General features: G+C 41.9%; 1 protein-coding gene across 1 annotated transcript; it reads left to right on the top strand.

Moving 5' to 3' along the window:
- Positions 1–274: 274 nt before the first annotated feature.
- Positions 275–16,238, top strand: LOC116252989 (zinc finger CCCH domain-containing protein 19-like). The gene is made up of 10 exons (XM_031627670.1): positions 275–910; positions 1,005–1,084; positions 3,100–3,284; positions 4,137–5,067; positions 5,180–5,307; positions 11,206–11,265; positions 11,366–11,416; positions 11,503–11,573; positions 12,696–12,850; positions 12,930–16,238. Exons 1-10 carry the CDS (start codon positions 510–512, stop codon positions 16,061–16,063), a joined length of 5,196 nt encoding a protein of 1,731 aa, XP_031483530.1. The 5' UTR covers positions 275–509; the 3' UTR covers positions 16,064–16,238.

The raw sequence follows: 16,238 nt of genomic DNA on the forward strand, positions 1-16,238 counted from the left end.
CAAGTAGATTCTCCTATTAACTACAAGTAGATTCCATTGCCATAAAAAGGAGGTTGTGGACCTGAAGTGTATTGGATATCAGATTCATTGAGTTCAGTGGAGACGAACAAATCAAAACATTAAAGGCTACGTCCTAACTCTTTGCATCGTTATTCGAACACGGTGTTCCTGGTGTCCGGACTGACCGTTCCGCAATTCTCCAATATTGCCTCTGTTCATTTTTAGAATAAAACGGCGAATTAGGGGGCCGTATACATCAATCGGGAACTACTAGTCTACCGACGAGGGCCAAAGCGAACCGACCTTCTTCACTAGCTGCAGGGGAGGACGAGACGACGATGGGCGAAAACTCTGAAGGACATCAGGAAGGTTAACTAATCGATCCCGAGAGGAGGAACACGAAAGAGGAGGGCACATACCCTGATACTCCTCCCGTTATCTCCCGGCCATTTATCGGCTAGAACCGCCGAACCGGTGATTTCGAGGTTGGTCTGACGGAGAAACTCGCCATGGACGAAGAAGGTGCTGTCGACGTTTACCGGCCGTTGCAATTCGATGGTTCACTGCCTGAGGAGCCGGTGGAGGAGGAGAACGTCTCCAGGGAATCGGCTCTCCCCTCCTGCGAAGGCGAGGATATGCAGCAGCTCATGGGATCGCCCGCCCATGAAGACCTTGTTGGTGGCGCATCGTTGGACGACGAACCGCGAGACGTGGAAATGGTGGGGCCTGAGGCCCTCGAGGCGGAGGAGGAAGGTGACGATCTGGAGTCGAGCCAGAGCGGGGGAGGGAAAAGGAAGAGGGGGAAGAAGGGGGCGAAGGCACAGCTGAAGCCACAGGGAAAAAAGAACGCGGAGGAGGACGTATGCTTCATTTGTTTCGATGGTGGAGAGCTTGTACTCTGCGACCGCAGGTAATCCTCTTTCTGTTTATCTCCTCACAGGCCATTAATCTCGAATTCATTCCTTCTTTGGCGTGTTTTATCTCTTCTATTCCTCTTTCTGTAGGTTCTGCCCGAAAGCGTACCACCCGACGTGTATTAATCGCGATGACGCCTTCTTTCAGAAGAAGGGCCGCTGGAACTGCGGTACTCTCTCTCGCTCTCTCTCTTCTGCTGGTTTATTTATTATCACGAACCTTGAGACGGGTATTATGCATTTTCAATTCATCATCATCATCTTCTTCTACATGCCGAGGTGATAAATCTTCTTCTTTGATAATTATTTATCTGTTTTCCATGAAGATAGCTGCTCGAGAATCTCCACTTTGTTGGAATTTTGCCGTTTCTTTCTTGGAATTTATTTCTTTCGTTCATAATAATTTCTGTATACTTGTCATGTTCTTGTTGATATGTTGGTGTTAGCAGCTAGAATATTTAGAATGTAGAACCAGCGCGATACTTATGAACATTTTGAACTAGATTTTGTTGTGAATTACTTGTAGCCTGCTAATTGCATCTGTAGAGGTTATAGTTGTTTCAATTGGTTATCACATGTCTCGGTGGTTCCATTCCCTGTTCTAATTAATGAGTGAACCACTAGGCGCTTTATGGTATGTTGGCTTCCTTCTCGTGATCATTTGCAGTGTTTATCTTGAGACTTGACTTTGGAAAGTGATGTTTCTTGCAGGACAGAAATGTGGTGTGGAGTTTAACATCTCCATAGTAGCATTTGATTAGGGAAAAAAAAAGTTAAAAAACATTTCAGGTTGTCTGAAGCGGTAAAAATTCATGTATCTATATGTCATGAAGACAAATATGGATGAAATTGTTTTTTTTTTTGGCAACTGCAAAGGCTAAATTTTCAAGACAAAGTCGGGTTCAATTATTTTTCCTGAAATCTTCCCCCTGTTGTACAACATAGAAAAAGTTGCACTTAATTTTTTTTGTATGCTATCAGATGTCTGCTAAGAAATGTTCACATGGTATCTGTAGCTTCCTTGTTCAGTAACTTGGTTAAAACAGGGGAGAATAACATATACAGTCTAGTATTACTACTTATTATGTAATTTAGAATAGCATATACAGTCTAGTACTTACTACTTATTATGTAAGTATGTACAACTTGCCCTCCTACATGCACATGCAGTGACCAAGAGGAGCTTCCTCAAGAATTTCCTTGGAAATCAAGAGTTTAAATTATTTCAGGAATCATGTGTAGCCCATAGACAAAACCAAAACATTACGTAGGTCCTGGTGGAGTTTGAAATTTACCTTCTCATTCACTCCTCCTTCTGTGGAGACATTCTGCTGTTCATGTTTAGAAGATTGCAGCAACACAGTTCTGCTCATAAATGTTGCCAAGGAAGGGGAATTTCTCTGCTGATGAAGCATTGCATCCTTTCTAGATTGAGAGGTCTAGTTCTCTTTGAGAAGAGAAAGTATGTCTTTATCCCAAACCATTAGGAGTTACTTTTGTTCATTTTAAAGAAATGTTGATTTGTATTGAGGCTAAAATGAAGAGTATTTATCCTTTAAAATGTGATAAACAAACAAAATAGAGGGGCTTCTAGGGTGGCATGCTGAATTGAGAAGCTCCAAATTGAAAATATCACATTCATACTGTTATATTCTCATAGTGTTTTGACAAACTCAATTGTTTGTTGTCTTGTTTTAATTGAGAAGCTCCAAAATGAAAATATCACACCAAAAACGTGATGTTGATGTCATGTTTTAGTCTTTTATAAACTCATTTATTTGATTTGGGTTACAATGAATGTCAAGGACTCAAAATAGTTAGCAGGTGCCATTGACTGATGGATTTTACATTAAGTGATGTGCCATTACCTTTCTGTAGGTGAGGACGACTTCTTGTCATCCATGTCCATTTGCCAGACACCCATCTCTCCATTCCATTTTATGAAATTTTTATTTTCATTTACCTTCGAGCCAATTGACTAATTATATGAAGGGTCTTAGTTTATCAGGTCCGGAGGGGCACTTTTGTACAAAGAAGGAATTTGTTAAGAAAGCCACAAAGGATGTTTATCCCAAGATTTCTGAAGTTATTTCAAAATTTTAATTCTGTGATCTGTTTTTTTTGTGAAGATTGCCTATCATCCATATTTAAGTACCAGACTTGATTGTGAGCCTATCTCATGCAGGTTGGCATCTATGTAGCATTTGCCGGAAAGCTGCCCATTTTATGTGCTATACTTGTACGTATTCTCTCTGTAAAAGATGCATTAAAGAAGCTGACTTCTTCTGTGTGAGATCCAACAAAGGCCTTTGCAGTAACTGTATGAGACTCGTTACACTCATAGAAGACAAGGATGCAAGGACAGAACCAGTACGTTTTCCTAATCATGTCATGGCTGGTTGTAGTGCTTGCATTGTAAATTTTACGGATATAATATTGCAATGATGGTTTTAAGCTCTGCCTTTTATTATTCAGCCAGTAGTGTCTGTGTATACTTTCATATATATATATATATATATATGTTTGTGGAAACGCAGAGGCAGAGTCTGAACATTTTTTTATTACGGTGGGTCAATACTGTTTCCAGAAATTTTATAGGGGCTATAAGTAATTTTTTGAAACAGTTTAGCTGCAAAATTACATTTTCTAAAAGTTCAGAGGAGTTAGAATCCTGGCCTCTTTCTCGTTCCGTGTATGTGAGTAGAAGTTCTTCATTTAAAGAAACTTATGAGCCAACAATAAAATCATGTTATTATGTAAATAGGATTTTATAAGGGTTTAAAATGAGCAGTTTGAACTATTTAAGCTTATACAGGTATACAAGTTCCTAAAGGTATTTCAAGATCTTCAATACAAGGCTATTCTTGGGTCCTTCCCCACACATAGGTTGTGTTTCACTCCTAAAGTCTACCAGCATAGGTTGGCTAACAAGGGCTTATTTGAGCTAATTGCCCATTGTTCATAGAAAGGGAAAAAGAAAATAAAAATCTTAAGATTTTATTTTTTATTTTTTCTATTTAAGATTTTATTTTTTCTATTTTTCCCATTTATGTAAGGATTGATGCTTGATCAATTGTTTAAAAGCTTATCTAATTTTTCAGGGCACACTTGGTAGACATATGCTTTGTTTGTGTGCATGTACAGATATTGTCTCATCGTATTTCCCGTACATGCATTTATATTGATTCAATATCTTATTGACATTCCCATATACTTTTTCAGGTTGAAGTAGATTTTGATGATAAAAGTAGCTGGGAGTATTTGTATAAAGAGTATTGGTTAGATGTCAAGCACAAGCTGTCTTTAACTTCTGCAGAAATAACTCATGCTAGTAATCCATACAAAGAATCTGAAGCTCCTGCCCATGATGTGGCTTCATCTGATGATGATCTTGACAATGATAACAATGATATGAATTATAGTCCTCATAACTCCTCAGGAGACCTTGAACTGGGTAAATCAGCACCTAAGAGGCAAATGAAAAGGCGGAAAGCCAGTACTGCAGAAGAGATGATTTCAAATATGCAGCAGGATATGCCTATAGATGGGCTTTCTGAATCAAATAACTCTCAAGAATGGGCTTCAAAAGAGCTGTTGGATTTAGTTGAACACATGGGGGGTGGTAAATCTGTATTATCTCTCTTTGAAGTTCAATCTCTGCTAATGGATTATGTAACTAAGTATAAGCTTCGTGACCCTCGTAAGAAGAGTCAGATAATTTGTGATGCAAGACTCCAAAATCTATTTGGTAGAACTCGTCTTGGCCATTTTGAAATGTTAAAACTTATTGAGTCTCACATTCTTGTCAAGGAGACCTCGTCTCTTGCCGCTGAAAATGAAGCCCAAGGAAGAATCACAGATGATGGGACTGCAGAAGTTGAAGTTGAGGGAAATGCAGCTGCGAAGACTGGGTCAGAGAAAAAACGTAAAATTAAGAGAAAACCTGAGGAGAGCACACCACCGAACAATACAAATGATTATGCAGCAATAGATGTACACAACATAAGCTTAGTTTACTTGCGACGGAACTTGGTGGAGGATTTGCTGGATGATCTAGAGACATTCAAAGATAAAATTGTTGGCTCATTTGTGAGAATCAGGATTCCTGGTTCGGTTAACAAACAAGATATGTACAGGCTTGTCCAAGTTGTGGGTAATTTCTCTCTCATTATGGTTATTTCAAACTTTGTCTTGTTGGTTTACATAATTATGTTGTCTGCAAAAATAAAGACAGTGGATCATACTTGGTAATCTTGTTTCTACAGGTACTAGTAGAGCATCTGAAGCATATAAAACTTCCAAGAAATCGACTGATCTCATGCTGGAGGTATTAAATTTGAATAAAACGGAAACTGTGACAATTGATTCTATTTCAAATCAAGAGTTTTCTGAGGTAAATGTTCTAATTTCAGACTACGTTTTTTTTACTGTGCTTGTGGACATTAATAATTTATTTTTTGCTTTACGTTTTATTGCTAAGTCACACGGGTGCACCAACTATGGTGGCACACCCACACCCGCATCGGTGTGGGTGCTGGTGCTGTTGCAGCCGACATGGTGTCAAATGAGATTTGGCCGTTCTGAAAAATGTTTTGGCCGAGTTTTCATTGATATATCGATTCAAGGTAACCTTGATAAAAAAAAAAGTTTAAATATATAGACAAATAAAATTACTTATATAACAAATAACTTATATATGTATATAATATATGTATACATATTGTAGAAACACGAACAAGAAGAGGAAGAGAAACAACAATCACGATGTAACGTGGAAAACCCTCAACAAGAGGGAAAAAACCACGAATGAGGAGGAGCCGGTGCCCACTAGCCGCCAGACTCTCTCTCTCCTTAGTCTTTCATTCACACCTTAAGGATTAGGGTTACACGACTTAAATAATGCCCAACAAGGGCTACAAGCTGGATCGGATCCGTTCCCGAGACCCATCTAACATACTTCAACACTCCCCTCAAGTTGGGCATACATATCAAACATGCCCAACTTGGATACATTTCTCTCAAATGAGGTCGAAGATAAAGCCTTCGTCAGAACATCAGCCGTTTGGTCTTCAGATCTCATGTAAGCAAGTACAAGTTCTTTAGCATCAATTCTCTCTCGAATGAAATGCCGGTCAATCTCAACATGCTTTGTTCTCTCATGAAGCACAGGGTTGTTGGCCAAGTTAATTGCAGACTTGTTATCGCAATACATCTTCATTGGTTCTTCAACCTTTATACCAATATCAGTCAACAATACTTTCAGCCACAAAAGCTCAGAAACTCCCATAGCAACAGCTCTGTATTCTGCTTCAGCACTGGAACGCGAACAAACATCTTGCCTTTTACTTCTCCACACTATGAGATTCCCTCCCAAATAAATACAATAGCCAGAGGTGGACCTCCTAGTGTCAATACAGCCTGCCCAGTCTGCATCTGAATAACCTTCAATCCCAAGAGTGTCTTGCTTGACATATAAGAGACCTTTGCCAGGATTCCTCTTTAAGTAGCACAAGATCCTGTCAACAGCCTTCAAGTGGGCATCCGTGGGAGCATGCATGAACTGGCTCATCACATTCACAGCAAAGGTAATATCAGGTCTAGTGAGAGTAAGATAAATTAACTTCCCTACAAGACATTGATATCTTCTTTTTGCCTCTTCACAGAGTGGCTCCCCGTCTCTAAGACTTAGCTTATGGCCGGCATCTAGAGGAGTAGAAGCTGGTCTACACCGTAGTTTCCCAGTCTCCTTTAACAAATCTAGAGTGTACTTCCGTTGATTTAGCACAAGGCTAGTCCCAGACCTAGCAATTTCTATGCCAAGGAAGTATTTCAACTTACCAAGGTCCTTAAGATCAAACTCGATCGCCAACAGTTTCTTTAACTTCATTATTTCATCTTCATCATCACCTGTGACAATCATATCATCAACATATACCAACAAAATAGTAACCTTTTGCTCATTTTTCTTCACAAAGAGTGTATGATCTCCATTCCCTTGATGGTATCCACATTGTCTCATGACAAGTCTGAGTCGTTCAAACCATGCTCGAGGAGATTGATTGAGCCCATATAAAGCTTTCTTTAGCTTGCAACATTTTCCAGGTTCCTCATATTCTGGAGGCATACACTTATATACTTCCTCTTCAAGGTCTCCATTGAGAAATGCGTTCTCGACATCAAGTTGGTACATCTTCCACTCCTTCATCACAGCTAAAGGGATAATGACTCTGACAGTCTTCATCTTCGCAACAGGATCAAAGGTCTCCAAATAATCAATTCCATATTTCTGACTAAACCCCTTGGCCACAAGACGAGCTTTGTATCTTTCAACACTCCCATCTGGTTTGTACTTGATGGTGTAGACCCACTTAGATCCAACCAAGTGAGCCGCCTCAGGAATCTTTACAACTTCTCATGTCATGTTTCTTCGCAAGGCTTCCATCTCTTCTTGCATTGCATAAGTCCACTTAGGATCACTCTGAGCCTCAGCAACATTCCTGGGAATCATAGTCAAAGAAAGAGAAGATACAAAACATTTGTAGTCCTTGCTCAGTCTAGAATATGAAACAAAGTTACCAATAGGATGTTGAGTACATGACCTGACACCCTTTCGCAGGGCGATGGGAAGCTCTTGACTAGCAGCAACAGTCTGAATCTCTTCTTCAACAGGTTGCTTCTACGCACGACTTGGGTCATCCAGGGAAGGACTAATTGGATTGGGAGTAGAATTCTCACCACCTGTCATCTCATCTGTACAAACTCTTCGCCTAGAGTAAACTTGCCCAAATAGACGATTGCACTTCTCTTCTGCCTCAGTGGAACACTCTCCATTTTTCTCCTGTTCATGCACCTCACTAGATGGACCATTTTTCTCCTGTTCATGCACCTCACTAGATGGACCAACGGAGTCACGCCTGTAGTCCAAAAAATCTGTAAACTGAATTTCCTAACTCGGAGAATACTCTTCCTGTGACATAGAGTACTCCCCCTGAAGAGGATTCTCACCAAAATAGGAAACATGTTCAAGGAAAGTGACATCTTTGGTAACATAGGCTCGACCAGTGGAAGGGTCTCGACACTTGTACCCTTTTTGATTGGGAGAATACCCTAAAAAAATGTCCTTAATGGATCTTGGATCAAGCTTTTTCATGTGAGGACTATGATTGTGAATAAAGCAAACACAACCAAAAACTCTGAGTGGAAGGGAGAAAGGTTCACAACTCCCCGGTAACAAAGAGTGAGGCGTCTTCCCATTCAACACACGACTAGGCAACCGGTTTATAAGATACGCACTGGTCAGCACAGCATCCCCCCAATACTTTTTTGGAACATGACGTTGAAAAAGAAGAGCTCGAGTCATATTCAATAACTGACGATTTTTTCGTTCAGCAACTCCATTTTGAGGAGGGGTATAACTACAGGAAGTCTCATGAACAATTCCCTTTTTTTGAAAGAAGCTATCAACAGACTGGCACATATACTCTCGAGCATTGTCAGATCGAAATGTCTTAACAGATGCTCCATATTGAGTTTCCACATAAGCAATGAAAGTCTCTATGACAGTAGGAACTTCACTACGGTCTTTCAGCAAGTAGACAATAGTGTTACGAGAATAATCATCTATAAAAGTGATAAAATATTGAAAACCATGACAAGAAGGAATCCCTGCAGGCCCCCACACATCAGAATGAATCATGGCAAATACCTCATTAGACCGATGGCTAGACAAAGGGTATGAAGCCCTAACATGTTTGGCCAGATGACAGACATCACAAGACATCATAGTCATATCTAACCTGGAACATATATCAGGAAACAACTGTCTAAGAAGGCCAAAAGGCAAGTGTCCAAGGCGCTCATGCCAACGTAGAAGCAACTGAAGGGAGTCCTCTCTATTCTTCGTGGCTTGGCTGACTGCCGTCATGAGAGCCTGAGCAGCACGCATAGGTAAACGATAGATCCCGTCAGAAGCTAGACCAATCCCAATCCTCTTTCCTGTCACCAAGTCCTGCATAACACAACGATCAGCGGAAAATATAAGTTCGCAATTTAACTCCTTCGTGATCTTGCTAACCGACAAGAGATTCAAGGGAATATGAGGAACATGTAGAGCATTGTGGACTAAGAACTTGTTCAAAAGTGGGAGACTCTCTTTTCCAGCCACAAAGATAGATGAACCATCGGCAAGGGAAACACGATCCTTTCCTGATGAAAGCTTATACCGATGAAAGACCTTAGGTCGCCGGTCATGTGGTGAGTAGCGCCATTGTCAATGATCCACTCCCCCATACGGCAATCCGCCATCACGTCTATAGATGAAGAAGCTACCATAATCACAGATAGTTCAACAGGAGGCACGAGCAGCGATACAACAAGAGAGGCACCGGTGACAACGAAGAGCACCAACGGGCAGTAATATCCTTGGATAGAATCACAAGAACGAGAGAAAAAATCAAGTTCTATCTAGAAAGGAACGATAAAGAGAAAGAGGTAATATCTTCACCGGATTCCCAATCAACCTCAAGAGTGAACGGAATGTCGATTGGGGGAAACGATCGTCGAAGTCGCTCGACGGAAGCGGTTCCTTCTCTCTCTCGGGCTGCAATCTCCCACGGGTAGAGGTTGCGTCACGCGTTCTCCTTGCTGGAATCAAGATTCAAGAGGCAAAACCCAGCAAGTATCAAGGTATAGAAGTGAATAGGAAATCAACTTCGAGATGAGGAAAGCCTTCACCCGTAAGACCAATTTAACCCCGGTCTTTTGTAAGGAAAGGGGGATGCGATCGCCGGAGCGCCGGCGGACGTTGAGGCAATCCTCAAGTTGCGCTCCTCTCCTCCTTTACGTCCTCTACCAAGTCACGGACCAGCCACCTCTTCTTGCACGGTGGGCGCCAAAAAACCAAGAAGATGGAATCAAAGATCAACCAAGCAATATATTGCAGGTAAGAGGCGGATGCACTTCACCGGATTTGCAAAAGACCCCTAGGAAGTGACGTGAATAGGGGGAGGCAAGCGTAGGAAGCGCCTAAGCACGCATATCTTCCTTCTTCTCCGGGAAGCAAGACGACGGCTCAAAAAGGCAGTGGCGCAAAGGACAACGGTGACGGCGACGGTCAACAACGCAAGAGCGACGGCGCAAGAGTGGCTGCGATGGCGATGGCGCAAAGGGTGACACCGGCGGCGGCGGAAACAGCGACTGTGGTATTGGGTACAGCGGCGGCGGTGGCTGCTGCAGCGGTGGCTGCAGTGGTGGCGGTGGTAGCGGTGAGAGATATTAGGGTTGGAACTTCACAACCCCTAAAAATTTCCCAAACTCGTCGGCTCTGATACCATGTAGAAACACGAACAAGAAGAGGAAGAGAAACAACAATCACGATGTAACGTGGAAAACCCTCAACAAGAGGGAAAAAACCACGAATGAGGAGGAGCCGGTGCCCACTAGCCGCCAGACTCTCTCTCTCCTTAGTCTTTCATTCACACCTTAAGGATTAGGGTTACACGACTTAAATAATGCCCAACAAGGGCTACAAGCTGGATCGGATCCGGATCCGGACCCGGTCCCGAGACCCATCTAACATACTTCAACACATATATAAATATATTTATATGCTCTCGCCACACCCGCACCCATGTGACATAGTTTTATTGTTTCTGTACAGTTCATTAGTAGGTTTGCTTCTTGTTTCCTTCAGCTGGTTAGCTGCTTTTTCCAGGATTCCGGCCATAGTGGATATTTGAATTCAAATCAATTTTGTCCTTGGCATAGCCATGGTGATCAATATCACTATCTACAATTTTTTTTGGCAAGGTTTTTCTTGGAAGTTCTTCATTTTTCTCAAGATGTGGTTTCCCTGCTTTTTCAAATCGGAAGCTCTGTTGCATCCATGTTGACAAGAGTGCTGTCACTGTCACAATGGAGCACAACTTGAAAAGTTTAGTCTCTCACACGCACACACAGAGTGTATATTGTATGTATATATATAGTTATGTGCCGGATGTTGCTGGATGTCTAAAACTTAAAAATCTTTACTAAAAAAACATCCGTCACATGAGCATTAGCGACGGTTTATGATGCAGCAGATTAGAATTCTCTTATATATATATATATATATATATATATATATATATACTGAAACCCTCCAGCCTCTTACACATGCAGCCTGATGGATCACATACCCTGACTGCATTTTAAGTGTGTTATTGTCGAGATGTGTTCCGCTGATGGTTTGATAAAAAAGAAAAAGGGAAACAAAATTTTGCTATAACTTTCTCAATGTCAACTGTGAATTCAGGAAGAATGCAAGCGGCTGCGTCAGAGCATAAAGTATGGCTTCATTAGCCGCTTAACTGTGGTAAGGTTATCCTACTTTATGTTCTTGTTGAGATGTTATCCTATCTGTCTGTTTCTTGTTTTCCTTTTCCCCTCTTTCCTTATTATTTTTCTGTTTTCAGGGTGAGATTCAAGAGAAAGCAAAGAAGCTTCAGCATGTAAAAGTTAACGATGTAAGGAATTGACTATGATAAATTTCCTCAATTTCTTTTAGTTCAAATATGGCTGCTCAATTTCCGCTTATTTGTTTATCATGTAGTGGTTTGAAACCGAGCTATTGAGGCTCAGTCATCTTCGTGATCGAGCTAGTGAGAAAGGCCGTCGAAAAGAATATCCTTTGGATCTTGATGTTTATGTTTGCATCTGTTTTCATTGGTTGGGACTGGATGAGTTAAATCTAATTGTATCTAGAAAACTTGGATTTGAGATCATTTTGGCTTCAGATAGGTACAATAGAATCATCTTCCATTGAGCTGGTATGAACTTGAGAAAATATGACTCAACTGTGATGAAACATTTATGGACAAATTTCATATTTTTCAGACATATTGAGCTTTGATAGAAGATAAAATTAAACCTTATAGCATAGAAACTTTTAATAGATATTAATTATCTCATGGTTTAGGTGGTACACTGAATCTCCTTGATACTATTCATGATTTGGCTGCGTTGGTTACTTATCTTGTCATTTTCATTACGTTTAACCCTTCAGAGCAATTGCCTGTATACATCTTGACTCTGTTGCAATTTACGCCCTTCACTTATAGCATAGAAGAAAAGAAGAAAACTTTTAGTACAGATATAACTCTCTCATGGTGTGGATGGTATACTGAATTTCCTTGATACCATCCATGATTTGGCTGCAGTGGTGACTTTTACCTTGTCTTTTTCATTATGTTTAACGCTTCAGAGAACTTGCCCGTATATATCTTGAGTATTCCACAACTTACGCCCTTCACTCATAGCATAAAAGAAACTTTTAACAGATATATCTCTCTCATGGTTTGAATGGTATACTGAATCCCTCGATATGATACATGATTTGGCCACACTGGTGATTTGTCATTTTTTGTTATGTTAACACTTCAGAGCAATTGCCTGTATGTATCTTGACTGTTTGCAGCTTACAGCTTTCATGGGAATGATAGTGCAGGAAACTTTGGAACTTCGTTGGTTTTTTTGGTGCTTCTGTCCCCATAGGCATGCATACCCTGGAGCATTCTGTTTGGCAAAAGTATGGTTCGTAGAGGTGTTCCACACATTTGCAACTAAAAAATGAGCATCCAAGGGGGAAAAAAAAAGAGAAGAAAATCAAATACTTAGATGGTTGTGCTGTTCAATCTTTTCCTAGTTTGAGATTGTTTCCTTAATGACAGCGACTTTCTTGTTTGTTATGTCCTCAGTTCTTACCTGATTTTATAAACATGTAAATGATCTTTAACCTATGTTCACGCTCAGAGAATGTGTAGAGAAAATCCAGGTTCTCAGTGATCCTGATGAGCGAGCTCGGAGACTACAGGAAGTTCCTGAAGTGCATGCTGATCCAAATATGGATCCAAACTATGAGTCTGATGAAAAAGAGGATGAACTGGAAGATCGGAAAAAAGGTATATCTGTTTGTTCTAGATTCTGATTACATGATTCATCGGTATGCTGAATGCGTTTTTCTTTATTTCTTTTGGATAGAGAACTTTTCACGACCTAGGGACACTGGATATTTTAGAAGAGCATCTGATGCAATTTCTCCTAGAAAGGTGGCTGCTGGTGATGCCTTGGAGGGTTTAAGGAAAAGTTCAAATAGCCCTTGGGAAAGAAACAAGAGCTCTTCTACATGGGGGGAACCTAGAAAAGAGAAATGCCAGAATAGCATTAATGATAATGCTGGGAGCCAAAGGAAAAGTTCATATTCTCATTATGGCGACCAAGCAAGTGAAATGACAAACAATGCTTTGTGGAATCAAACATCTGATAGCCCCCCTGGTACACTTCCTGAAAATCGACCACTACCTCAAATGGCTAGTTTGATAGCATCAACTGGTGTGAGTGAGACAGACAAGGTGTGGCACTATTGTGATCCCTCTGGGAGAATTCAGGGGCCCTTTTCTATGGTTCAGTTGCGTAAGTGGAGTAGAACAGGGTATTTTCCTGCAGATCTTCGAATATGGAGGATGACAGAAAAGCAAGAGGGATCTATATTGCTCACTGATGCTCTGGCAGGAAAATTTCAGAAGGAACCATCCCCGATGGAACAGAAAGGAAGTTATGCAGCAGCTGCCAATTGGAGCACAAACCAAGATTGGGGTCGGCCTGGAAATAATATCGTTATTCGGACAGACAATGGACCAAATGATGGGAATAGGAAATATATTAGTGGTAGTGCTGAAGTAATGAGAAATGATGGGCGACAAAATCAGTCAACCGTTTGGGCGAGTTCATCCATGGAAACACTTGAGCTGAAGAAAGGACACACTGGAAGTTCCTCTCATGATTGGGGTTCATCAAAAGTGTCGAATACCTTTTCAAGTGAACGTCTGGGACATGGCCCTGGCCCTGGGCCTTCTTTGTCATATGGAATGCCTTTCCAACAATCTAAAGAAAGTCAGGATGGGATTTCAGCAACCTTCTCACATGCTTGGAATCCTTCAACGCCTTCAAAAGTGCAAACTGGATCTTGTAATACGAGCCATGTTTATGGTAAGCATCTGGACAGTTCGGCAGCTTCATTACAGTCAACAGAAGGTGGTCTCAAAGTTCATATTACAAATATACCTTCGGAGGAATGGACACGGTCAACATTACTTGCAAGTCCAACCCCTGCAGAAAGTCAGAGTGGTATGCATGGTGGTGAAGGTGATTGGTCAGATTTACCAACTCCAACTCCAAAATCTGCTGGTGGAGGATGGCTAAATGAACAAAGTTCTGAAGCCAAAACAGTTGGTGCTCCTCAAGTTTTTGTTCAACCAATGAGCCCCGTGAATAGTTTGGAACAGCGTTTTGCTGCATCAGCTCAGCCTGCTGTGACACTGGCAGCGAGGAATGAACTAAGACCAACATCTGGCACACCTACAGTCTCAGGGTGGGATTCTGCTCCTTCGATGATGGCACCAACTCAAGTGGGGGTTGTTGGAAATCTTAAGAACGCTGGAATTGTTTCTTCTGGTTCAGCTTTTGAACCTCCAGCAGATGTTTGTGATGGAAAATCACTGTATTCCTTGAGTGCAGATAAAGGTCTTGTAGATCAAACCCTTCATAACAGCCGAGATAATGGATCATCTAATGCCTTCAGTTGGATGGGCGGTGAATACACAGAAAAGGCACAAGCAGATAGTGGTGAGGATACTTCTTTAGTTGTTGATGCACACATGGTAAAGCCTGATTCTTCAAAGAATATGACTGGTTCTTCAGCTAGCCCTGCAGCACTAGTCATGCCCACCAGGAATGATTTAGCTGGTGAGCATGTAGAAGGGGGTGCCTCCAAGTCTCTGCCCAAATCTGTGGTGGGTAGAGATAGTCTGCTTGCTGATCAGGACCTTGCAGGTGGTCAGTTCAGTTCCGTAGGTGATCTAACTCCTAAAGATGGTGTGGCATATGATTTGGTGACTGATGAGTTGGGTCAACGTGGTAGTCAGCCAGTTTCTGAGCTTCTTCTTAAGGCTGCTCTTGCAGAGAAGGTTCAAAATGCTGCTGTATCACCTTCAAATTCTGGTTTGCATTCTCTGGCAGATAGCTCCAAGAAAGTCTGGTACGGGGCATCACTTTCTGTTTCAGTCAAAGGTTCCCCTGAAAATGATGTTTCAGTTCATGGTGGTTCAGGAAAGAGTGCTTCAGTATCTGATGCCTACCCCAAATCAGCTGTTTGTCAAGAAAGTCAGGCTTCTGAAATAGTTCACCAAGTGATTTCTGGCACTTCAATAACCAAAAGAGTTGAAGGCTCTTCCCCTGTTTCTAATAGTGTGGCCCTGTCACGAGGCCCCGATTCCAAAGGTGAGCGGGCAACCAACCTGGTTTCACATTCATTTCCAGTTTATGATCAAGATGTTGGTGTTTCTTCGGTATCAACTAATGCAGCAGGATCAGCCTCCTTGGCTTCTGGAGCCAAGGGCGCGCACGATGTTCCTGCTACTTGTAGAAATCCTGTTTCCTCTGAAAGGCAGGATTCAGCCATTGATGGATGGAGAAATATTCCCAGTAAAGTTCAGAATTTTGAAGGGTTGGGCACATTGACTGGGGACTTTTCTGCTCCAGCCACCGCAACTGCTCCAGTGGCTCCATCTGGCAACTGGGGAATGCCCACAAACAGAAGCAGCGGTAACAACTCCATGCTGCCACCAGCAGCATTAGCTGAAAATGCTTCAAGCTGGGTGGCACATACGGGTGAAAACAACACGAAGTCCATTGCTTCAGAGGGTTGGGCTGTAACTTCAAGAAATAATTGGGGTCAGCCACCAGTAGATACTAGTTGGAGTGGGCAAACTGAACCTTCAGCACCTAGAGGCAGTGGTTGGGGTCCGCCTATTGAAAGTGCTAAAGTGGGATGGAGCCCAGAACCTGGAAACACCAATGCAAGACGGGGAATGGAACCTGTTAACCAGAGAGGGGAATGGGAGCAACGGAGGCAAGACTCGAACCGGCTTCCCAGTCACGGAGATGGAGGTGGTTATGGTGGTCAAAGCTATGGTGGAAGGTCATGGAGCAGGCCGTCAGGTGGCGGCAGTAGTGGCGGCTTGGGGCCCAGGTTACCTAGAGCGCAAAAAGTGTGCAAGTTCCACGAAAATGGTTACTGTAAGAAGGGTGCTTCTTGTGATTTCTTGCATCCTTGATACAGTATGGTCGCCTGGTTGTAGGGAGTATCTTCATTGATGTACATTGTACAGTAATTACCTTGTTAGGAGCTAGCGGGTTTCTGTGGATTGATTGAACGCATTTCACCGTTCGTTGACACCCAAGTTCAACAGTGTATTACAATTTTGGAGCTGTAGCTTTTATTTCTTCGTA

The sequence above is a fragment of the Nymphaea colorata genome, chromosome 4, assembly GCF_008831285.2.
Source record: "Nymphaea colorata isolate Beijing-Zhang1983 chromosome 4, ASM883128v2, whole genome shotgun sequence".
Classification (NCBI taxonomy): domain Eukaryota; kingdom Viridiplantae; phylum Streptophyta; class Magnoliopsida; order Nymphaeales; family Nymphaeaceae; genus Nymphaea; species Nymphaea colorata.